This window comes from Patella vulgata, chromosome 3, assembly GCF_932274485.2.
Source record: "Patella vulgata chromosome 3, xgPatVulg1.2, whole genome shotgun sequence".
In the NCBI taxonomy this organism is placed as follows: Eukaryota; Metazoa; Mollusca; class Gastropoda; family Patellidae; genus Patella; species Patella vulgata.
The window spans coordinates 24,411,539-24,437,243 of record NC_065881.2 but is presented as its reverse complement, the minus strand read 5'-3'; the positions used below and the strand labels follow the sequence as shown (position 1 = coordinate 24,437,243).

The 25,705-nt window shown below is 32.6% G+C and overlaps 1 protein-coding gene and 1 long non-coding RNA gene across 2 annotated transcripts; one reads left to right on the top strand and one right to left on the bottom strand.

Moving 5' to 3' along the window:
- The first annotated feature begins 1,495 nt into the window (after positions 1–1,495).
- On the top strand, positions 1,496–19,939 carry LOC126814793 (uncharacterized). Its single transcript, XR_007677756.2, has 5 exons — positions 1,496–1,660; positions 11,300–11,390; positions 13,645–13,800; positions 14,524–14,647; positions 15,547–19,939. It is a non-coding gene; the product is annotated as an uncharacterized LOC126814793 (long non-coding RNA).
- A 483-nt stretch (positions 19,940–20,422) lies between these two features.
- Positions 20,423–25,640, bottom strand: LOC126814791 (uncharacterized). Its single transcript, XM_056099644.1, has 6 exons — positions 25,401–25,640; positions 23,110–23,324; positions 22,765–22,785; positions 21,915–22,097; positions 21,318–21,425; positions 20,423–20,586 (listed from the first exon to the last, which is right to left on the bottom strand). Exons 2-6 carry the CDS (start codon positions 23,301–23,303, stop codon positions 20,496–20,498), a joined length of 597 nt encoding a protein of 198 aa, XP_055955619.1. The 5' UTR covers positions 23,304–23,324; positions 25,401–25,640; the 3' UTR covers positions 20,423–20,495.
- Positions 25,641–25,705: the final 65 nt, after the last annotated feature.

Here is a 25,705-nt window from a genome sequence, read left to right as displayed (position 1 = left end):
AAACTTTCATCGTTAGGGCATGGGTGGACGTGTATACCCCAGAAAAGGGCAAGGTACCTTTTGTATACCCTGGTACCCGGGTTCCGGCGCCCCTGGCAGCATCCAATATATCTGTTATAGATTTTTTTATCAATCCAGCTATATTTCTCTTGGAAATCTTAATGCGTCTATATAAATTTGGATATCCCAGACCATCCAGAAGATGGTAATAAACAATTAGGTATTTATTATGTTAGAGCCAAATCTGCGTAATGCAGATCTTTCGTTTTGCCTCGTGTTATATAAATCATTAATTAGACATTATTCACATGCCAAGTCCATAATCAACTCTCTATAGCCACCGGGTGGTTTTGATTTTCAACGGATTAAATGCGATTGCCAGTTGATAATTCAATTGAAAATGGTGGATAATCGAGACTTTGTATCGAAGCGACGGAAGACATGACAATCGAGTCTATGATGTTGTTCAAATAGCCATAACTCCGCTAAGAATGAAGTAATTTGACTGAAAGTTTCAAGATTTCACATTTCGTTATCTATTTTTTTTTTACTATTATAGTGAGTACTGTTAGCTCTCTATCTCTTTTTTACCGTACTGACTATAGTAATGATGATCGAGGCTAGCCTAGAATTGAAAATCAAATATCTCGATTCAGAGTGGAGTAATTTGACTGAAATTTTCAGCATATTCAATATACGTTTTCTATTTTTAACTCTTATAGCGAGAACTCTTGATCTAATCTCCCATAATGCCCCTTTAAGAAAACACAATTAAACCAACGCTAGATAATTTCACGACCTGGATTCAATCGGATTTAAAACAGGTCCATCAATTTGGTTCAAGGAAATAGAATACATCGATGGAATTTGCCATTGGTCATGTACTGAACGGAACTGGACCATAGGGCTGACATTTCTATTAGACATTCGACTTTCATAATAGTGTAGTTTGTAAGGGATTCTATAGCACTAAAATCACGCTCAGTCTTTTAATGTGGTTGAAGTTGGAAATCCGATAAAAATGAGAATGTTTGTGTTTTATGCGATATTTTGAACAATTTTTTGATTACAACCAATCTCCAATTAAAAACTAAAAATTAAGACAGGCTGTGCAATAACGGATATCAATTTCCGGTAATTGTTGTTCTTTTTGCACTTGTTTTAATTTGTCCCCTTACTTTTATTCATTGGGTAAACGGCAGATTTGTCACGCGACTCTAATGTTTGTCATTTACAGCACGAGATGAATGAATAGATGTGTAAACTTTTAAATGAGTCATTTAAATTTTCTATGAATCAAGAATACGTGTCTGTTATTCTCTGTTTATTATGTAAGCCTTATTTATAATACCGGTTGTTCCCCGAGAGACTCAAGAGTTTGGAGTGGTATTTTCCCGCTATAAATTGACGTCACGTGCCCAGCCTTCGTTGGTCTTGAACAACAGGACATAATATCATGCATGTGTCTTTTATTGTTGGTTAATCGAGACTGAAAATTTCTCTTCCCGATCAGGGCGCTCGTCACTAAAAATAGCTGACAGCTGATCTTCTGTGGTTTTGCTTTCAGATATGTTTTGCCGTCGACATGGAGGGACGAGCAGTGACATTACTGGACAGATTATGGCCTGTCTTAATCCTTACATCATTTGGTCCTGTCGTTGTAAGTACAATCTGCTAAATAATTATGTGAACATTACGTCATAATGTGTATTTACCGGGGGATTATTAACACTTCAGTATGACTGATATTCCCCGGCGAAATCAGCTGTTTTCTGTTTACAAATTGTCCAATATGACCTAGAAATACATTGCATATTTTTGGCTAAATGGACGCAGTTTCCAAAGCCCGTTCCTTGGTGCATCGTTTAGAATTGTTAGTAGAGATATTGCATTTATATTTGCCGTTGCCTATTGGAGGATAATTAGCCTGTTACAAGTGCATTGAGAGTACGCTTATCAATGATGAAGATTGTAAACTATACCATTTGTTATCTTTCCACACAACTAACTCATCACTGACATATAAATACTGGCCTTGAACTAAAAAAGAGATACTTCAAGCTGATCAAGGGCTCATAAATAAGGGTTAACACTCAATACCCAAGGTGCTAGCTTATCTTATCTCCTTTCTTTTTTAATTCTTGTTTAAAGGGACAATGTGTAATCATCAAAGTAAATATCCCCTTGAATGTGACAATATATTCTTCCTAGAATGATAACTTGCTTCCATCAAGAAACCAATTTCCTCAAATTTTGAGATATTTTTTGAACATTTTGGATTTTTCCCATTTCTGATGTTGTTTACAATAATGACATCATTCAATTATGTCAATCTTACCGTCTAGTAGAAGTTACCGGCGATCATGTTTGATCCGACTCCCATTTCTATTTCCATCACTTTTACACCAAAAAACTAGTGGTTAGCCGTCCGTACTGTGTCCACATGGAACTTCCTCTCGACCCATCATATCTTGAGATATGGAATGATACTAAGTATAGAGTTCTCTCTAGCATATGCTTTGCGAATCAAAGCAGCATCAACTGAACAAAAGCTACCATATTTTTCTTTGTCATTTATTGTATTTCCTTATGAAACTATGATTATGCATCTAAACCTACCTGAGACATACTGTGAGATCTTTCAAGCATAAAACATACATTATGCAAGAGCTAAATATGCCTATTGCAGGTCTTTCTTTAGGCCTGAAATGTTTTCTAAATTATTAATTAGACATTAATTAACTTATCCAGGCTATAATCAAATCTTGATGGCATTGGATTTCTCCGATATTAAATAGATCAGAACAGTTCAGCTATATTTTGATTTAAGCTAATAATTGAGGAGCGAGACTTAGCTTCGAATAACCAGTATGGTGGTTGAAATTATTGCACACGTCTTGTCAAACCTTCCAAGGCTAATATCTTCACTGGCAATAGAGTAATTTGAATGAAATTTTCAAATTATTCATTTTACATTATCTATTTTTGAGCTATTATAGCAAGAATGGCCAGCTTTTTATCTAAATATTACATAATGTATCTTTAATTAACAAAGTCAGATAAAATGGGTCCAATCGAGGCTAGAAAAAAAACACATCAGATTTATCTCAACATATTTTAAGTCACCCTCTCGTTGCTAACCACAGTGGCGTACAGAAGTTTGGTGTTGCCGAGAGCCAACTCCTTGATCATAGGCCTCTAAGACAGAGAACTGTACATGAGAATAGAATACATTTTAAATATGTAAAAAACAGATGATATAAACTTGTAAACTATTTATTCAAATTTTGTAGGGCAGTTTTTACAACAAAGTTAAAGGGACTATCCCGATTTGAACAGAGTCTCAAAAATAAAAGTACGAGTACATATGAAATTTAAGCACTCAAATATAGAGAAATGGTGTATTTACCTTGTCTCAAAATTTCAGCTCAAAATATTGAGTCGTTTGGACATGAAAGTCAAAAAAGTTCTTATCCGGACAGGTAACCCTTTTAAGATTTCGGGTCAATTTTTTCGTTGGGCAACCTGATAATCTTTAGAGGTCTATACAGTGAATGACCCGTGTGCTGTACTTCATAACGAAGGGTACATTTCACCTACACATTATTTTTATAAAATAAAACTCTGGTTTTATCAAGACACCGTATAATACTGGTCTCCATTTCCAGATGAAGACTGACAGGTTTAAGTTGTTTGAAAACGTATGACAAATATTGAGTTAGTTGCTCGGCTCTTAGGTAGAGGATTTTAAGGGATTTTAACACAAAATTAAACATTTTTATTCTCCAGAATATTATCTGGATTGGCCCTTTAACATAATTAACCCACTCTTCAAAAGACTTTAATTTCACTCTTTGATGAGATGATGGGGCTGTTTCCCTTGTCTGCCTATTTCTCTGCTCACCACTTCCATCTGGTCTTGCTGATCTGAATTTTGTCATAAAGACCACAAAACACATTAAAGGTTCAATTTGACTCGAAAACAGACCTTACAATCTAAATGTACAAGGTGAGATCATTCGACCACAACCTCCTTTCTTTTGTTAAGACTTAAACACCCCTGGATTGCAGTGGAATGTATCATTCGCCTTAAAAGACCTTTTTATGATTTCCAAATGGTAGATGTGCATATTTAAAACAATTCAAAAAATATTTACAGACCACCCTAATTTATATAATGTGAATCTTTATTGAATTTGAGCTGCATGAATAATACTTTTAAATTTTTTTTGTACTATTGTAATGTATGAATATTTTAAAAAATAACAAGCGTGACTAATAAACCATGTGTGTAAACATGAACATTGAAATAGGTATCCGTGAAAAAAACACATTAAAGGAGCATTATGTAAGATTTAGATAAACAGCTGATCATTCTTGCTATGGTAGTTCACAAATTTGAATTATTACAGAGCTTGAACCGCTGAACCTGTCATTGATATTTTAATTTGTACATTACTCACAGTTGCTGGCTAACACCAATACCCATCTATTCATCGAATTGCCACTATTCTAGATTATGGGGGAGCCATGGTGACTCAGTGGGTAGGACGTTGGCTTGCTAACCGAGAGGTCATGTGTTTGATCCCTGCATTGGACAAGAAAGCATGGTTCCTCCTTGTCAATGGTGTAGGACGGAGGGCCTGGCAAGGAACAACTAAAAGTCGGTTGGATGGGACAAAAAAAAACAAAAAAAAACGAGGTCTTGTGAACACATTGGCATACATGTTTAAAAACTCTTGACAGTTGGAATTCGCTGTCCGGGCATAATTGCCCTTATAGCACAAAGCATGGCATACATTTTCTCCATCTTCATTAGCCCAGTAAGAGCAGAACAGTAGCCCGTTAAAGCCAATTTCATTTCATTTCTAGATTATGGCACGGCAGCTGCATATATATATATATATATATATATGAACATGCAGTATATAAGATATAGATAAAGAGCTGCATGTTCTTGCTATACTAGTTCAAAAATAGATAATGAAAAATGAAGATAGTGTAGATCGTTCATTAAGAATAGCAGCAGTATTTGACAAAGCTCCCCTTGAATAATCTGTAAAGATATAATGTCTTTTTGGTAACATAGATTTCTGCTTGTTTATGTATTGCATATTATTAATGATTGTGTATTTTGAATCGTGACCACATCTTTAATCTCAACCTCTTTACATTGTTTTATTATATAAAGCCCATGATACATATATTATTTCTTGCTGTATTTAGTTTTATATCATTTTCATCAGCTGCATCAGGTCATCATTTAAAATATAATCATCACGATTTTCAAAAGTATGTATATATAGATATTCACACTTTGCTACGTTGGAAGACCATAAAACAGATGTCTTATTGGTTTGGCCATGTTTTAAAAAACATTAGTTTGAATTGGACTTAAGCCGGAATAGTGCTTTCTTTTATAGAGGAAAACCCTTGATGAGAGGCTTCAAATTGTATTTATGTATACTAGAATGTAATAAATATAAAAACATATCTTTACTCCCCCATTAAATTTGTCTTGTTTATGGGTAGTTGTTTTATATGGAGTAATTGAACATTCACACTACTAAAATTTAGGTCAGTTCAGTCAGTTTATTTTCCATTTAATATTCAATTCACAAGTAAATAGATCATTTAAATTGTTGACCTGTTTTTAAACAGTGAAAAGATTAGCCTGTGGGGAGATGATAAACCTTTTTATTTAACCTGTATATTCAAGAAAGATTTTTTTCAAATTAAGATTCAATTTTTGCAGAAGGAAATGTATTTTTCATAGCTGTGTGTTATTTAACCCATAGATCGACAAGTTTTTTTCTTTTACAATATGTAAAGTATACTGCTCTTTTCTGAGCGATGTTTCGATTGGGCTTCTCGTCATTATCAAGAAATAATAATATATAAAATATAAAATATAACGAGACAATATATATATACATGTAAAAAAAAACAACAATACTTGGTTAACTTAACTTAATTAAAGTAATGTAATTATGAAAGTGATCAAGGTTGATACTGTAACCAGCGACCTCGGGGCCTTTCCTCTAGAGGTTGCATGTAGCATGACCTTTAACCTCCCATAATATACTGTTGTTTGATGTTGGGTGGTTTACTGGCTGAGAAAAAAATAGCAGACGACGCTTGGCTATACCCGACGCTTGGCTATACCCGCGGTAAATAATAATCAAGTTGTACCTCTCTATATATAATATGCATGTATGTAAATGAATATTATATTATGTGATTTAACTTTTTACTGTTCGGTTATGATATTATAATGTAAGTTGGTAATCCCAGGGCTCTCCAAACCTGGTACCAACCGCAATCATATTGTTGTCTGGAGAAATAAAGTTGGTTATTTTTTTGAAAAAAAAAAGAAAAAAAGGTTGATACTGTAATACTAGTAAAAAAATTCTATATGACATAGATCGCTTTGTCTGAAAATAGAAAGTGTAAATTAAAGGATGCTTAACAAGTCAGCAGTTAAAGAGGCATACCCAGTATTATAATTTTGAATTTTACATAGCCTATACATGTAGTTAAATTGATTATCAGTGTGAAACCTATAATTAGCAGGTGTGTACTAGCTGTAAAAATGTCAATTACAGTGTAAAAAAGGTGACTAATTCTAATCCCACCCTATTTAATACATAAACCCAACCAACAAGTTATTAGTCAGTTATTAACATCTCAGTGATACACAATCTACTAAATGACTACTATCTGTTTTCTAACCATGTATTAAAGTGATCAAGCCTTGACATAAGGTAGTGGAACTATAATGCCTTTTGGCAGTTGGAATAGAAAGAATAATCCACTGTTGGGGCAAAATTCTCCTCGAAATCATTGTACCTGTAAAAATACAAATTAACTTTTATATGCTAGTCATGCAATGATAGGGCATTAGATTTTGTTGCATGCAATTTTTTTTTTGAAATATTTTCTGAAACAGGAAAAGGCTAGGTTTTGTGGAACATCTCTCCCCAAGACACCCCCGCCCCCTTTATTTCGCATATTGACTTTGTGAAAATCTGATGTTAATTTGACATGTCTGTTATGATATCTCTTTCCTCTTAAATGTGTGATTCATGACGCAAAAATCCAGTCCTATAAATTGTTTGGCTGTTTGATCAACTTGACCCAAGTCAACATGATCAGGATGTAAATTTCTTTATAAAATGTCTGTGAAAAATGACATGTAATTGATTAGGCTACATAATTAACATATTACAATTAACTATGTGCTAAGTTTTTATGATTAAAGATACCTTTTAGGTCATTGTGTCCCTAATAAAAGGTATTTCATATTTCTAATATTGCAAGAAATTTATTTTTAATTTGACAGATTAGAAATTGACATGCAATACATATTACACATTGTAATTATAATGAGATCAAGGTTATGACATATATAGCCTACCTTCTTTACCTTATGTGAATCCAATGACATTAGACCATTATACAAATAACTATCAATTATTTTAATTGTCTAGCAATGATACCTGTGTCTGTGTCAAGTAATATAGATGTGTCTGTATTATTTATAAGGGTATCATTTTCCTTTTAATTTTTCAGATACAGGTAGATTTATGTTCAGATTCACTTACTGTCCGTGGTTCATGGTTTACAAAACATAATTCTGTCTTTTATAGCATAACATATTTCACTTTCATCATGGGCTCTTTAGTAGTGGGCAGGTACCAACTCCAGATTATCCCATATACAGGTGAAACTACACGCAAAATTAGTTCAGTGCTTAATCAGTTTGGTGATTTGGTCCATATTTAGAATTCCTTCCAGACCCACCAGTAGATTCTGCTGGGGCCTTTGTTATACCCCACATTAAAATGGGGTTGTATATTTTTTTCAACCCAGTCAGTGTTTATCTATATCAGACAAAAAAGCCTATGGAATATGGAATTTCAATGATTTCCAATAATTATTGTGAATACTCTAAAAGATAAAGTTATCGTCATTTGTGCTCCTTTGTATGCTTGCATATGTGTAACTAAACCAAAAAACCCCAACAAAATATTTAGTGTAAATCAGTCAATTGAAAGTTCAAAGGTCTGGTTTTTGTTGGTTGGAGACAAAGACTCACCCACCCTCTTCCAGTTTTGTTTTAATGCACTCTGTGTACAGGAAAGGACCTGTTCTGAGTTGGTCTTCCCTTCCAAAATATCCTGGTTTTGCACTTGTTAGAGTGTAAATAAATGAATGTATGATATAAAAGATAGGTTAATGTGGCAGAGCAACGATATAATGAATGAGTTACAGAGATATTTCAACTGACCATTTAACTTGGGTCATTCAAAGGTAAACTCTTGACTTGACCTTACACCTGTATGTTTTTGATATATTACAATTTAATACCTTCAATCATATAGTTTAAATATATACACTTATAATATGAGTGTGAATTCAACTTGTTATAAACGCAGTTTGTTTCTTATGAATACAACCTTACCGACCAACTGCATCAGTGAACCAGGGTTGTCCCATTTAAGTATTCAATTTTGTTTTTCATCCCACCCTATTAAGCGAAAAATTATCAAAGTATTTATTAATTGAAATTCTATCAATGAGAAGGGCAATTCCGAGTTTTACTCCATCATACAAATAAGTTTACATGTGGTCCCCCTCATTAGCTTATATTTGTCCGTTCTGTTGCCAACATTGACATGTTTATTCTGTTTACAACAAAGCCACAACATAATGTTACAAACAGCAAGTTATAAGATTATTGTAATCATTTAATTCAGTTTATTCAGGTTTAATATATTCAGTTACATAATAGGTGCAGTTTATGCAAGTACATGTACTTTAAACTTTAACATACATAAGCTGTACAAATTATGTAAATAACAAGGCAGTGTTGTATATAAATAAAACAACTCAAGAGAACATGTACTTAGACTTAATTAATTGTACATTTATATTCCTAAATATTTATTTATTAAGTCCAGCATGAGCAAATTTAACGATATGTAATATCTTCTAAGTCGGTGTCTGGACAGCTGAAATTAGCCCAGGTTATCATGTAATAATTTGACCTGTGTGATTTATGTTAGTCTGTTAAATAAGATATTATAAATGACCACTATGCATGATATGTTAAGTCATTAAACATATTTTACTCTATTGACAGCGTTCAGAATAATCAAAATGGAATAGCAAAATTATGACTAACAAGAGGCCCAAGCATTTTAATCACCCATCATTGTGCATTGAAGATTTCGTTTAGTGGGAATATGGAATTCTTAGAAAAATTAAAAATAGCAAGATGCCCAAGGGTCTTAAAGATGCATTACATGTATGTAAGAGCTAAATATTCCTATTGCAAGTCTTTATTGTGGCTTCAAATGTTATATAAACTGTTATTATTAGACATTTATACACATGGCAAGCCTATAATCAACTCGCTAGACTATCGGATGGCAGAGATTAAAGCAGATTGAAACATGATCTCAAGTTAATGATTCAATTTAAAAATGGAAAATCAAGGCTTTGTCTCGATTAACAAGTACCGTTGCTACGAAATGAAATGGGATTTAACATTTTACTGTTCTGCTCCGACTGTGCTAATGAAGATGGACCATTGTTACAACAATAAACATTCTATGCCACATCTAATTTTGATAATTTCTTTCAGAATAAAGTAATTTGAATTAAATTTTCAATATTTTTTTATCTATTTTTGAACTATTATAGCAAGAACAGCCATCTTTTTATCAAAATCTTACATAATGCGACTTTAGTCACCCATTGGTTAAAATAGTGTGCATAAGACAATTTAGGCCTGAAATGTTATCTAAATTATTAATTAGACATTAATTTATCCAGACCATAATCAACCCTCGATGCCATCACTAGCGTGCGATATTTAGTGGATTGGAATACATTTTATGAAGGATAATTGAACATAAAAATGGATAATCAAGACTTTAGTATTGATGATCGAGGCTAGCCTAAAATTCAAAAGCTAATATCTCGGTTCAGAGTGGAGCAATTTGGCTGACATTTTCAGCATATTCTATTTACATTATCTATTTTTTAACTATTAACTCTTTATCTAATCTCCCATAATCCTCCTTTAAATTGTAAAGACAATCAGCATTTTCAAAACACAAGATTTTGTTGAAATATTTAAAGTTATGTCAAAAGATGTTAAAATAATGAGCCCTCAGACTAAACTGTCCTTGCATGCTCTGCTTCCATGGGCCAAAGCAATATCGTTTGAATAAAGCAACATATCTGAGTTGAAAATATTGAAATCTGTCAATCAGGGTAAGCCTGTCCTACCGATATGGGACAAATTGAACACAGCAGTAGCAGTACTGAGTAGGCTATACATACATGTATCTGTCAAATTGGGTTGAAATGAATTTTATCAAGTTTTTGTCTATTTGTTGAATAACAAGTTCATCACGTTTAATAGATTATAAAGTAATATAAGCTTCTGTATAAATTTAATAAAGATCAAATTACATGGCTGCACTACATGTCGTCCAAAGCCAGACAATTTTTGTCTCTCTGTGGCCATGAACAGATAGTTTGAAAGTTTGTCATAATCTAGTGTCACAAATAACAATGTATGAAACATTTCCTGATCAAAAACTCGTTCAATGAGGTCAGACTAAAGTGATTCAATTGTGTTGATCTGATGTTATTTTAGTTCGTACTTGGAAAACCCTTTACAAGTAAATTTTCTTTACAAATACTAGTATCTGCCGAGCTGAAATGTGGGAATGTTGCAAAACAAATCAACATCAAATAATATTTGTCTTGAAATATAATTAAGCCATCATTTTTATACCCAAAATGATATTTGGTCACCATCTATCCGTCGGTCGGTCCATCTATGCAGACTACATTTATCATCCAAACTTTTTAAAATATACATGTACATATTTGTTTGCATTTCTGATCTACCACACCTATTGCAGAATGCATAGTTTTACAAACTGAATAAGGCAAAAATATAACTTAGAATTCTAGTGTTAATCCATTTGTAGAACCAAGCCATCTAGAAGATGGTTTGGTAAAACCAAGTGCCTCCAGAGTCCAGAGTGATGTAGTATAAATGACTGAGCACCGCCAGAGTGGTCTAGTAAGACCGAGCACCTTCAGAGTGGTTTAGTAAAACCGAGCCATTGTGTTATTGATCTATTCTTTTTTTTTATAAAGTTAATGTCTTTATGATTTATTCATGGGAGACAATTACTCATTTGAGTTTTTTAAAAATCTTTTTAATTTATTTATTTTCATCAATATTAAACAATGAATTTATTTGATTATCCAGGCCCAAGAATTGTGTGCTGACAGTAAGAAATTTTGTGATGGTTATTGCTGTAATTCTGGACAATGCTGTCTATATTATCATGAAACATGGTGTAAGTAGAACTGTATTTGTATTAATCTGAGTAAACACTAATTAAGGTATATTCCTACTTCATTTGATTAAAATCTATTACAAATGGTTCAAAATTGAACATCGATGGCTGAATATGCCCATTTTAACATTGGTTGTACAAAGGAACAGTGGTATCTAGCTTTGGAGACTGGAGAAAATATGTATTTTTACAAAAAATATGATCTAGTAGCGATGCGAGAATTTTTCTAAAATTCACTGGTGTGTCCTTGATAAGGTACACAATCAACAGATATAAATGCATCTTAGCATCCTTCAGAAAGGGTGAAAATTGGCTCATGGAGTTTGAAAGCAAAGTACATTAATGTTTTATTATACGTCCACATTGAAATATCCAATTATACACAGTGTTTAAGGCCATGAGATGAAGAGGCCTATTGATTTTCAACGATTTCCGATAATTACTTCCAGAGTTATGGCCCTGAATATCAAATAATTACTTAATGGGTTGATACTCACTCAGATTTTAGTGTGTTGTAAATGTTTTCATTCCTAACAAAAGAAAAAAATATGCGACAACTCTTGTTGACTACCCGGACGACTTAGCTGCTGTGGGCGTATGTTTGATTGCCTGGCAATCTTATATTTTTTTTAAGTGCATTGGATCATGTGCCAACTGATAACCTACTTGAAATTTGTATCCATTGTTTAGACAGTGATAAACAAGTGTTATCAAATTTCAACTATTTCCAACAACTTTGGGTATGCTTAAACATACATTATGCAAGAGGTAAATCTGCCAATTGCAGGTCATTCTTTAGGCTTGAAATGTTATATAAACTATTAATTAGACATTTATTAACATGACAAGACCATAATCAGCTCTCGATTCCAACGGATATCTCTGAAATTAAGTAGCTTTCAACGGTTCAGCCATATTTTGATTGAATTTAAAAATTGGGAAGTGTGGCTTAACTTCGAAAAACAAGTACCGTGGTTATAATTAATGCACCTTCAAAGGCTAATATCTTCGCTCGGAATAGAGTAATTTGAATGAAATTTTCAATATATTCATTTTGCATTATCACTTTTCAAACTAGTCGTTCTTTAGATGGACCCTTTGATTTTTGTGATGTAGAGGTCACAATTTTTATCTGATTTGGTTTTAACTTGACATGTATGTTTATAACCAATAGATCTCGGTTCCTTTCCATATTTGCGTATATCGGACCATAACTTCCTGAATTATGGCCCCGGATTGTACGAAACATCGTGTTTTTTAGCTTGTGGACCCCATAGAGGTCACAATTTTTATCCGATTTAAAAAAACGTTACAATATATCACTGTTACACCCTAAGGATGGTTGAGTTCAAATTTTGTAAAATTAAAAATCAGACCGAAACTGACGGACAAAATGGCCGCCCCTCGTTCGCAAATAGTGTCAAAATACTATGTATCAGGGTTGTGGACCCTCTGGAGGTCACAATTCTCATTTGATTTTGATGAAACTTGAAATGCATGTTTTTAACCCACAGATCTTGGTTACTTTCGATATTCGCCCATATCGCACCATAACTTCCTGAATTATGGCCCCTGATTGTACGGAAAATCACGTTTTTAGCTTGTGGACCCCATAGAGGTCACAATTTTTATCTGATTTTAAAAAATCGTTTGAATATATCACCATTACACACTAAGATCTTGGTTCCTTTTGATAATTGCGGATACCGGAACTTAACTTCCTGGATTATTGCCCCTGATTGTTCGAAAAATCGCATTTTTAGCTTGCAGATTCTCTAGAGGTCACAATTTTTTTCCGATTTTAAAAACCCTTTAAATACATCACCATTCTGCCATAATGAAGGTTGAATTCGTATTTCGGGAAAATCGAAATGAAACTGCCCGACAAAATGGACGCTATTTGTACGCAAATTGTGTAGAAGTGTGTAATACGAAGGTTGTGGACCCTCTAGAGGTCACAATTTTTATCCGATTTTGATGAAACTTAAAACATATCTTTATATCCCAAAGATCTCTGTCCCTTTTGATATTTGCACATTTCAGGCCATAACTTTCAGCTTGTTCTGTTTGGTTTTTGATGAACTCTTTGATTTCATGTATTTTGATTATTCTTCAGAGTACATATTGTAGCATTGCTTGTTATTGCTATTCTGCATTGAAACATTAAAATTATTAGTTTTTGTCAAATATGCTGGTACATGTATATGTTTGTTGCTGGCAGACTCCCATATTATATAATTTAATTTTGTTTTAGGGTTCTGGTTGATGTGGGCAGGTATATTTTTGATATTAAGCTGTTGTTTTTATCAACGCGAGAAAATTTGTAAACGATGGCGACCTCAAAATCAGACAACTTCGTCTCATCCTTACCAACATATTATATCTACGACAACGATAATTCCAATTCCTAGTAAGATTTCTATTAACTCTTCTTTCTCTTTATCCAAGATGTCTGCCACATACAGTACTATACATATAATAATGTAAATGAAGAGTTAATACCCATAGCCATTGACTGTGAGTATGGCACACTAACTCATTAACAAGGATGTCTCAGATTCAATCTCACTGTTGTCGGAGAAACTTCCTCAGGTTTTTTTTCCGAACTGGTTACCCCTTGTCAATAATGCAACACAGAGGATCTGGCCGGCATCTATTTAATCGGATAGGACAAAAAATTGAGGTTCAGTGTATACCATTGGCAGCATGTTAAAATATTCCCAGAGAGTTGAAAAGAGAAATAAAACTAGCTTGTAGTGCTACCATCGAGACAAAATTCCCCACATAGCTCACTGTATAGCTTCATTAGGTAAGTTGGTTGTGGAAAAGTAAGACTTTAAACTAAACAACATTGCATTGTGATTTTGGGTAAACGGTATCAAATGTGTCTCATATATCCCACCCTGATAATAACTTCAAAATATTGACGTCAAATACCATTGTAATACTACGTTAAGAACAGGTTGTAACATTGCCACACTGTTATTTTGACTAACTTATTGCTTATCTTGGACATGACATCCACATCCCCACAAGGGAGTAAATAAGTATCTCATGTTTAACTATAAGAGATATAGAAAGATACATGTACATAATAACAGTGACATTTGTAGTATTCTTATTTGATATACAGGTGATAGTGTTAGACTTCCGTCCTATGATGAAGTTCCTATATTACCTAAAGGACCACCACCAGATTATAATCAAGTTTATCTTAATCCTGTTTTACCCATCAGATCTACATGTATTAATCAGAGGTAATGATAGCACTTTTTATTTGCCACTAACCCTTTAAAAAAACAAAGTAAGGTGTCACAAAACAATCTTTTATAGCATGTAAGTGTAAAAACAGAGAATACAACTACACAAATGAATTTGAAGCACAAAGAAAGTCATAGTAACCTGTGATATCATGATGTTAACTTTGATGACATATAAGGAATAAGCTAAAACTTTTCAGCCAACCCTCGTACATCTGTCCTACTACCAGAATTACTTGTGGATGCACTAGAGGCTACAGTTATCATCAAATTAGCATTGTTTATGGTCATGAGATGAAGAGGCAGGCATATATTCCAAGTTTTGCGATAATTACTGCCAGAGTTATGACTCTTTGTCACTTTAAGAAATCATGTGGACATTGACATGAAATTTCTACACTGTATCTATGTGAAGAAGCCTATAGAGTTGCAATTTCCGATAACTCGAACAGCTAGATTTATTATCTGATTACCTTTAGGCCTAGGTGCTTTGAATAATAAATGTTATCATCTGGAAAAACTAGAGACCAATCAAACTTTAATCATTTCTAAAAATTACTTAATGGGTTGTTACTCTTGATTAGTTTTTCGTGTCTTTTAAATGCCTCCATTACCTACAAAATAATAAATATATGACATGCAGCTTAGCTGCTGTGTGTGTACTTTTCGTTGTCAGACAACCTATCACCTTTTCCTTTGTTGACACGACGGATAGAGGAATATGTCATGGCACTTGTCGTGCACAAGTATTCACATAATCATCACAAAAATGGATGTGTCACTTAGCTAAAAATGTGAAATTCAGAAAGTGAAAGAATTTGTATTTGAACAAAATCCTAGCTGTGCCACTATATACATCTATTTTAAGAGTCTATATGTTATATATTTAATTTCAGACACACTGATGAAATAGAAGAGCCTGATTGGGAGATACCTGAAGGGATTCCTCCTCCTCCATATTCAGCATCAGAGGTTACAGCACAAGCACCACAATCATCATGAATTAGTAAATATTGCCAGTAATGTCCACAGTACATAGTATATTCTCAAAAACAAAGTTTCTGATTGTTGAATAGTGATGGTTGAAGAAGAGACTATTATTTTACTCATGAAGAGTTGTGAAAGTATTACTTTATATTTTTATGAACTTGTGGATTCACATAGACACAAGAATTTCTGATGAACAATTTTGTTAATCTTGTTACATGTCATAACTCATGATATTATGAATTAACCTTAGTTAAGTAGTGAAAAACATGGTGTAATTCACTGCTCCCTTTAAGCATGTGTGCATGCACACATTTTGCAATAAGTGCACAAAGAAAGTATGTGCAAAAATTCAGGCCATAAAAAATGGGTCATGGGTCACATGACACATTTAATTTGCTAAGACAGTTTTGTTAGTTATGAGAGAGAAACTGCGACAAAATTATCTTGAAACAATTTCGCGTTTACATTGTCAAAGGGAGAAAATCTGCATACTATAAGATTTTTGCAACCATTTTAATGTACTATTGAAAGTCAGAGTAAGCATTAGTTTCAAAGATATATGGTCAGTCAAATTCCACAGTAGATAATCTGTCATAGAATTTAAATTTATTATTTACTTTTGTGCAATGATTATAACTATGCTTAAAGATGCAATTTAAAAATGTATATGCATGTGTTATTATATTGATTAGTCAAGTTTTATCTATGCATATGTTCTATGTAGGCTAGTTAATTTTAGTTTTGAACAATAGTTACCCTATTTGATTTATGATTGAACCCATCAGTATATTATGTTTAATGTTTATAAATTATAGAAATAGAAAATATATCCATGCTTTTGCAGCTTTTAATTATATTACAAATGAGTATCTAGAAAAAATTATAAATAACATTACTATTAAGTAAGAATGGTGAATCTCCTCCATCCTTCCAGTCTTGTACCCATCCATTTCAAACTCCATTCTCATCCTCTAGCATCACAGGTTACTAGTTAATCTAGCCAAAAATCTCCAGACTTTCGAATTACATTATGATTGTGTATGCTAGATGGTCAAGACATGTTATTAATTTCAATGTTATTTGGCTACTATAAATAATGACTTCAAAACTAACTGCATATTAGCTGAATGAATTTCAGAGTTTGAAGTGAACCCATACAAGATTGCAGTTTTTCCTGATATATCTCTGTTTACAAAGTATTTCTTGATATAGCTGTTTGCAAAGTATTTTCCAATATATCTCTGTTTACAAAGTATTTCTTGATATAGCTGTTTGCAAAGTATTTTCCAATATATCTCTGTTTACAAAGTATTTCCCAATATATTTCTGTTTACAATGTATTTCCCAATATATCTCTTTGCAAAGTATTTACCAATATATCACGGTTTACATAGTATTTCCTGATATACAGATCAGTATTTATCTCAAATTTGTAAAACCGATTTGGTTAATGGGACATATATATACCAATCTTACTTTAACCATATTGTCTCAATATAATTTGGATTTGTAAATTATAGTATTATAGGCCTCCGGGCCTCATTCCTGAACACTGATTAAGGATTTCCCAGGGAAACAGAATTAAACTCTAGTAGGGGTAAAGATCACTTTAGCCCTAATCATCATTTGGGAATATGGTTTATAGGGCAACATTTCACTTGATAAAGACTAAAATGTCTTAGACTATCCAACATACATCTAGTTCAATTACCAAATGTCATTCAACAAGTCTAAATAGTTGACTTTACTTTTAGTGATTTTTTTATACGCCCACATTTTGATGTGGACACAATTTGCTTCTGGACCCTCTACAGATCACAATTTTTATTCGATTTTGACGAAACTTAAAATATAGGTCTATCTCCCAAAGATTTTGGTCATATATGGGACCATATCTCCATGGATTATGGCCCCTGATTGTACGAAAAATTACGTTTTTAGTTTGTGGACACCCTAGAGGTCACAATTTTCACCTGATTTTGATGAAACTTGAAAAGCTTGGTTCCTTTCGATATATGCGCATATCGGATCGTAATTTCCTGAATTATGGTCCTTGATTGTACGTAGAAAATTGTGTTTTTAGCTTGTGGTCCCTCGTACGCAAATAGGGTAAATATATGGTATATTATCAAGGTTGTGGATCCTCTAGAGGTAACAATTTTGATCCGAATTTGATGAAACTTGAAATGCATGTTTATAACCCAAAGATCTTGATTTTTGCTCATATCTGATCGTAACTTCCTCAATTATGTCCCTTGGATGTACGAAAAATCGCTTTTTGTTTAGCTTGTTCTCTATCCATCTCTTGCAAAATGTGAATGTGGGCGTATCCTTTCTGGCAGCCGCTGGTTTTCAATGTATTTTTTCTTAATTTTCCAAACTTAATGCTCACATCAGCTTTTGTTTAATATTTCATAACGTTTAAGTAGTGGGTGCAGCACCTTTTATGTTTTGTCTTCGTTTTAAAGTTGCTGAGTAACTGTTGTTCCTGAAATGAATTATTGTCCCAATGTTTTCTTCTTTGAACATCTCAATTCAGCTCTACCTCAAAATCTATATCATTTATTTTCATCCTTTTTCTTAAACATACATCTTCATCTAGATATATATTTCGTTTTGGGATTGTCGTCAATTTGTTTCTTAGTGTCAAAAACATTGTGTGACAAACGTATTTCTGTGTCTTGCATCGGGTGAAAAAATGTTTTTCCTTAATACTAGTCGAGAAACAGGAGTTGTTTTCTTTTACATATATTTACTTGGTAATAAAATATTGGACAGTTGTTGTTATATACATGCAGAGTACACTTTGTAAAACTTGTAAGACAAGTTTATTAGGTATCTGATCATATGTAGACAGGAACACATTCTCACTGATTCATTCCCTCTTGTTTTAAATTTATCCTGCATGCAGGAGGGGAAAAACTCGTACAATTCTTTTTCTCAGTTTTGGAAAATGCTCTTGAGAATTTTTTTATTATTATTATTATTAGAACTGTTATTAGTTATTATAGATAGTATATTTATTAGTAAAATTTGTACATATTATTATTGTCTTGTATATACATGTAGTTTAAATTGTTTTCAATCATTCCATACCGATTGTGCCTTTCTCTCTGAAGCATGTGTAGGTGTATAGAACATATTTTCTAGGTATAAATTCCCTGCAAAATGACTAACTCTTTATCAAAATAAATTGGTAATTCCTGGAAATTCTAATTTGTAAATTAATACACCTACTTGTACATTTATATTGACAATTTCCGACACTTCAATGAAATGAGGTAAAAATGTTTTGGTAACTTTTTCAGTGACACATCATTACAAGAAGTCAATATTATGTCAATGCATTTTAACAATGTATTTACATGTCTTAATTCAATATGCTACATATTTAATATCTTCGTTTATTGTGGCATTATAGTCCTATTTTAAATTTTGGTTGAATAATTCCCATTTAAGGTCAAATACATCACAAGAGTCACCTCCTTTACTTTTTATTCAGTATGGCCAAATCAATTTGATTTTGGGTTCTTTGGGATATTGACAATAAGCCTTGCGTTAGACAGTGAGCAATGTTGGATTTTTTTTCTGAAAATTTCAAAACATTAAAATTTGTAGTCAAGAATAGAGAAGCTCAAGCATATGTTTGGGGTTTTTTTTTTTTTTTTTTCAAAATATGATTTTTCTAGAAACAGAAAACAAAACTTTTGTAATTTATTCAAATAAGAACTAAAATCTAAATTGATATGGCTTAACCATGAAATCATCAATTGACAAACAGTCAAGTGGTAAAATGAGTTAAATTGATGAAACAATCATACTAGTTATACAATCTGATGTGCTATTTATTGTCAGTCTGCTGAGGTCATTTTATACACATTATACATGGGGAAAACCTATTGTTGTTTGTTGTTGATGTAATTAGTATTAGAGGGTTCCAAGAGGGGCATCATAGTTTGTGATAACACTTACTACTTACTTACTTGTCCACCGATGTAGAAATTGAGGTCTAATTATCAGAGATATTATTATAAATATTTATATTTTGACCTAAATGTTTTAAGATTATTTCGATACTTGTTCTATTTTATTCTGTATCAGTTTTCCCAAGTAGTGATTGTTAACTAGATAGTATTGGTTTCGAGTATGTGTCATATATAAATTAATGTTCTGTACTTTTTTCCAATCTTCTCTGTTGTTTGTGATAAACAATAATTATATAATGTGATAAATTTGTTTTTTCTGTGTTGATAATCAAAATTTGTTTATAATTGAATAAAATAAAAATTGCCATTATAACATTTTCTCTTATCTATTTCAATATCATTTGTCATATCCCCTTGTCTGTCCCACCGTCTTCATTAGCCCAGGTTAGGAGCAGAACACTAGGACGTTAAACTCCATTTCATTTCATTTCATTTGTCTGTCCCATCAACTTCTTTTAATCACTCTTGAGGTTGGGAGATTTTTTTTATAGAATTGCAAAGACTATTCAAATAGTCCAACATATGAACCATTGCAAAAGTGAAGTTGTAACAATTTTCCATTACTGCCCAAAGACAAGCTGGGAGTGTTTAATTACCCTGTAAGTGCATACATTCATGTTTAGAATCAATAAACTACATATAGCACAGACTTATGGAAGAAGATTTTTCAGAGAGTATTCTACCAGCATTTTCAAGAAAGTACTTGCTCGGAAACATCGTCAAAATCAATATGTATTTGATCTTCCTAAATCCCTCTACCCCTGACCAGTATTTTCATTCATTTATTAAAGAGAACTCCTGATTAACATTTATTGCACATTTTTTACATGTTTATTTGATGTATAATTACAGAAGAAAATGACTGAATACTACTGTGAAACAAAACCATTATTTCTGTTGGCTAACTCTAACTGTCGTCTCAGATTGGCAGAAAACTCATCCATAGGAATATTGTTACCCCTGAAAAGTAAATGATGCACAATTAATGGGACACTTTCGTAATCACAGCCTAACAGTAAATGAAATTGTTTTATTAGTTATGTGATTTAAATACATATTACCATATTAGGCAGATGTCAAAGTTCAAGGTTTAGTGAAAATACAAAAAGAGGTTTGCCAGGTAGCAAAACAAAAGCCCACAGCAGCTAAGCTGTAATGGTTGTCACATGTTTTTCTGTTCTAGATAAATGGAGCATATATCAAGGACAACAACCCATGAATTATTTATCAAAATGCTAAAAATCTGATGAGCTTATCCTAGCACTAAAAAAAACAAGACATGCGCTGGTAATCAGCTAATATCTTTAGCTTTTGAGTTATCAAATATTGTTGAAAATCAAAGGGACTCATGGATATAAACATTGTGTATCATTTCAAAACAATTACATGCAAGGTTTAGCTACAACTCTGCAAGTAGTTATCGTAAAATGTTGAAAATAAACATATCTCTTCATTTGATGGACAAGCACTGTATAAATTGCAAATCAATTAATAAACCATCAACAAAATGTTTCAAAGTGATCAAGGGCCATAACTCTGCAAGTAATAGCCTGCTTTGTTTCATGAAAATAAATACTATGTATAAAAAGCAATTAAGCACGACGGACTGACAGATATGCCCATATTAAAATATGGGTGTATAGAAATCATACAGAATATTCAGTGACATTCAAGAAGAATGGAATACATACTGAATAAAGACGTCATCGTCAGGATATTGTGGGGGAAGTCTGTAAGCTGGTGGAGGAGGTAATGATTGCTGACTACTGTAATAAGCTGCTGAGTGACGATTTTTATGTCTGAAAGAATATAATAAATATTAATTATGTTTTGTACCAGTTAGTACATTATTTGCTTCTCTATTGTTCTGATTAGTCATATGACAAGAGCTTTGCGTTTAAATTTTTTTTCAACAGATTATGCAGAATTTGACTTGTTTAATACTTCATTTCATTATACGTCTTACTGTTTGATCGTAACCACAAATACTGGCTTTATTTATCACCCAAATTAGATCAGTCTACCAATAGTCATTTGAAATAAATCTATTAATTGTTGTAGTTTGAAGTTGTAGTGAACCCCATGTATTTTAAACACTCGATTCAAGTTGCATATCAGAAATCTGATCCTTTTCCTTTCTCTTCAGTCATTTCTATTTCCAGTGGAACAGTAGCCTTCACAGTAGATTTTCATTGATTATGGAACACAGAGAATGATAAATAATTTGAAATACCCTAAATGAACTGATAATGCTCACAACCATTGCTTTGATAACAGGGTTAACATACCTTTGTAATGTTCCTGGAGCAGAGTGACAGGAATCACGTGAGCGGAAACCATGTCTTGCTCTGTCAGTTCTATCAAGTGTCATAGTATTACCCTGGTCCTCTAATAGAGGTGTATCTCTAGTATATGACATTCGACGTAAAGCTCTAGATGCTCGTCTAATAGTATCATATCTCATCTGATCACTGTAAAATAATAATTAAATGAGTTATTTGTTATATTATTATGTTTACCGGTACAAAAGGCCATAGTGTATCAAACTTGACAATTACTCTATGATCTCATCTCGTCAAGGAAAAGATTGCTTTCAAAGACAATGACACGTTAGGTTTTAAAATATTTTCAAGCTAGGGTTTCGGATGATATCCAAAAGCCCATTTTGTCCAATCCTATATCTGCTTTAATATATATTAGCATATTAATTAAAAATATAGGTTTAAATAGTGATGTGGGTTGGATGGAAATAAGTAGGTAAATTATCTGTGAAACTTTTAAACTGTTTTGATTTCACAATGCCTATCAAAAATAACTTTAATCACAACTAATCTTTCTGAAAATTATTTCATGAACCTGTTATAATTACCACTATATAATTATTCATTGATTCAAACTGCAACATCTTGGGACTAAATATCTCAAAATTCTTAGATCAAAAGATAATATGTTGGGATGTCACATGATTTCAGGATCTCAAATATTTGAGATAATTTTGGTACTTTGAGATAATTTTGCTTGTACTTTGAGATAATTTTGCTTGTACTTTGAGATAATTTTGCTTGTACTTAGAGATAATGTTGCTTGTACTTTGAGATAATTTTGGCTTATTTTACAAGTTCATAGTTTGGTACTTACTCAAGGTCTTCTTTGGGCTTCCTAGAAAATAAAACACATTATTAAATAAAATTATAAAACTATATGCTTGAGGTAGAATGAAAAGGAATTGGGTTTTAACCTTGTCAACAATTCAGTTAAGTCATTTTGAAACTAACATATCATTGGTGGCTAGTAAAAGAGTTGCATCTTGCGTATTTTATGAAATTCACATCTTAAAGTTCAGAATTTTCTTGCAGACCTGTTCATCTAGTTGTCGTATTTCTATTGTAATGGAGTTTTAAAGATATTGTTTTATTTGTCATCATGTCAAAAAATCAGTTTGAAATAATGAAATGAAATTACAAACACTCTTTATGTTTTTACCTGCTTGATTTGGAGCAGCAGAAACAGATACCAAGTATAAATGTGAAGAGAAATAATATTGATGTTGGTATAACACAGAAATAAATAAACTCCATAAAGAAATCTCGACATCTTTCATCTCCACAATCTTTAGGTGGTGTATAACCATCTAACTTATAATACACTGGTGTTAATTCTACACCCTGCTCACTCATTTTCTATTCTTCTTAAAATTTCTGTTTAAAATGATTTTTTTATTAAATAATAACACTCATAACAATTTAATTCATGCTATAGATCTTATAGTCCTTAGGTGGTGTATAGTCAACAAACTAATATTACACTGGTGTTAATTCTACACAGCTCAGTGAAGTGAGGAAAGTACTGGCTTGCTAGCCTGGAGATCCCAGTATTGGTTGAGAATTTTAGGCGTGGTGCAGGACATAAGAATCTAGGAAAAATAGTCACAGGTAAAAAAGTCACAGTAAAAAAAAACACAGGTAAAAAAGTCACAACTTATATATATTGTATTGTAGAGTTAGTATATCTTTGATCTTTAAAGTTATTTGTCTTTTGAGTTAATTAGGTTTGGTTAATAGAGTGGTTACTCTACATAACCTTGCTGCAAACACTAGAATGTGCTAAAATGGAACATTAGAATTAACAAAGAGTATTGATGTGCTAGAATGTTGAATGAGCTAGAATGTGCTAAAATGTCTGATGTACTGATATGTCAAATGTGCTATAATGTATTGGTTTACCATCTCGTCTCACTGATAAATTGCAAAAGGTTCAGAACGTGGCAGCTCGACTCATTACCAGAAGTAATTATAATGATCATATCACCCCTGTTTTAATTCAACTTCACTGGTTACCCATTGTTTTTAGAATTCAATATAAGGTCATTCTTTTAACTTTTAAATGTTTAAATCATATGGCACCGTTGTATTTATCGTCTCTTTTAGATATATATTCCCCTACTCGTACATTGAGGTCTTCAAGTGATCATTATTCACTTGTCTGTAAAACAGCTAGACTGAAAACTTACGGTGAATGATCGTTCACAGTGCAGGCCCCTAAACTGTGGAATAAGCTTCCACTTACTCTCAGAAGTTCTACCTCTTTATCGAGTTATAAATCGCAATTGAAAACACTTTTATTTAAACAAGCTTTTGATTTATTGATTTATTTTTACTGTTTTAATTTTATACAATTATTATAGATTTTTAAACGTATGTTTTAATTTTTTTTATATATATAATGTATATTGTACAGCGCATATGAACACATTTTGTGAAAGCGTGCGCTATATAAATGATGATAATAATAATAATAATTAAAATGTCAGATGTGCTGATATGCCATATGTGCTAATATGTCAAATGTGCTATGATATCAAAATGTGCTGATTTCTAAAGACTAAAACAGTCTGGTTACATCTGTGTAATGAACATATGTGTAATGAAAGGTTAAATATGTATGTTATTGTTTATATTGTTATTGAATTTGAGATGTAATAAAAAACTGTGACTTTTTTTCCTGTGTTTTTTTTACCTAGGCAAATTTGTGACTTTTTTACTGTGACTTCTTTTCCTGTGACTTTTTTTCCGCGCACCGGACATAAAGTCTGGCAAGAAACAGTGTCATATAGTTGTTTCGATGGAAAGTGAAACAATTTACACACATTGGCCTGCACATAAAAAAAACCCCTTCAACAGCTGGAATTCGAAATAAGAGTACCAGTAGGTGTAAAATTTCCCTCATAGCATACTGCATGGATATACCCATCTTTATTAGTACTGTTGGTGCAGAACAGTCCGACATTAAATCCCCCTATTCATTTCATTAATTCTATACCCTGCTCTCTTGATCTGTAAAACTAAAAAAATGATCTTCATAAGAGTCCATTTTAAGTTCTTAAAAATAATACTGTTCAAGAAGATTTATGGGGCCTGGTGACAACTAATTTTGCAAGAACAAGATCCCATGGGGGAACAAAATCCCAATATATTCATATCCTTAGGAAGGGATCCGGATGTGGGTCTATCCAAGAAATTTTGAGCTGTGTGGAAAATGCCAGACTCGATTTGTAGCATATCTGAGTCACATATGTTTGACACTGAATGAGCAATATAATTATTTGGTGGCCTAAACGATATTATGCAATTGTCGAATCTCTATCTAGTTACGGTATTTCTAATCAAAGAAAAATCTCTTGTCTAGCGCCACAGTTTAATTAAATACATTGTTCTTTTCACATCATTTTAATTTTTTTATACTGGCCGTCATACCCTTCTATCCCAAAAACCTACCTTGAAATAGTTGAAAACAATTGCTGGCAGATAGAAGACAAATTTATTTGCAAGAAACAGTTATCAATTCCAGTCATAACCTAAATATTTGTCTAACTTTCATCAGCGGCGAATTTGAAGTTATTTAATTCATTCTTCATCTTAATCAACTGACATTCCAACGCAAACAACAAGTGCACTAATAACTTTTTATCAACTTAACAAAGTTCTTTAGTTAATGAACTAAATATAGTAACACTTCCGTCAAAATTCCTGGAGGTAGTCTTGTTTTGCCAGTGACAAATTCTCAATCCTGTTATTTGGAT

What these genes read in the sequence shown, in the direction of transcription:
- LOC126814791 (XM_056099644.1), bottom strand. Translation starts at nt 23,303, where the DNA reads ATGAGTGAGCAGGGTGTAGAATTAACACCAGTGTATTATAAGTTAGAT. An exon ending in GCTCCAGGAACATTACAAAG is followed by an intron (nt 21,426 to 21,914) that starts GTATGTTAACCC and finishes ATATTCTTTCAG; the next exon opens with ACATAAAAATCGTCACTCAG. An exon ending in GACGATGACGTCTTTATTCA is followed by an intron (nt 20,587 to 21,317) that starts GTATGTATTCCA and finishes TTTACTTTTCAG; the next exon opens with GGGTAACAATATTCCTATGG.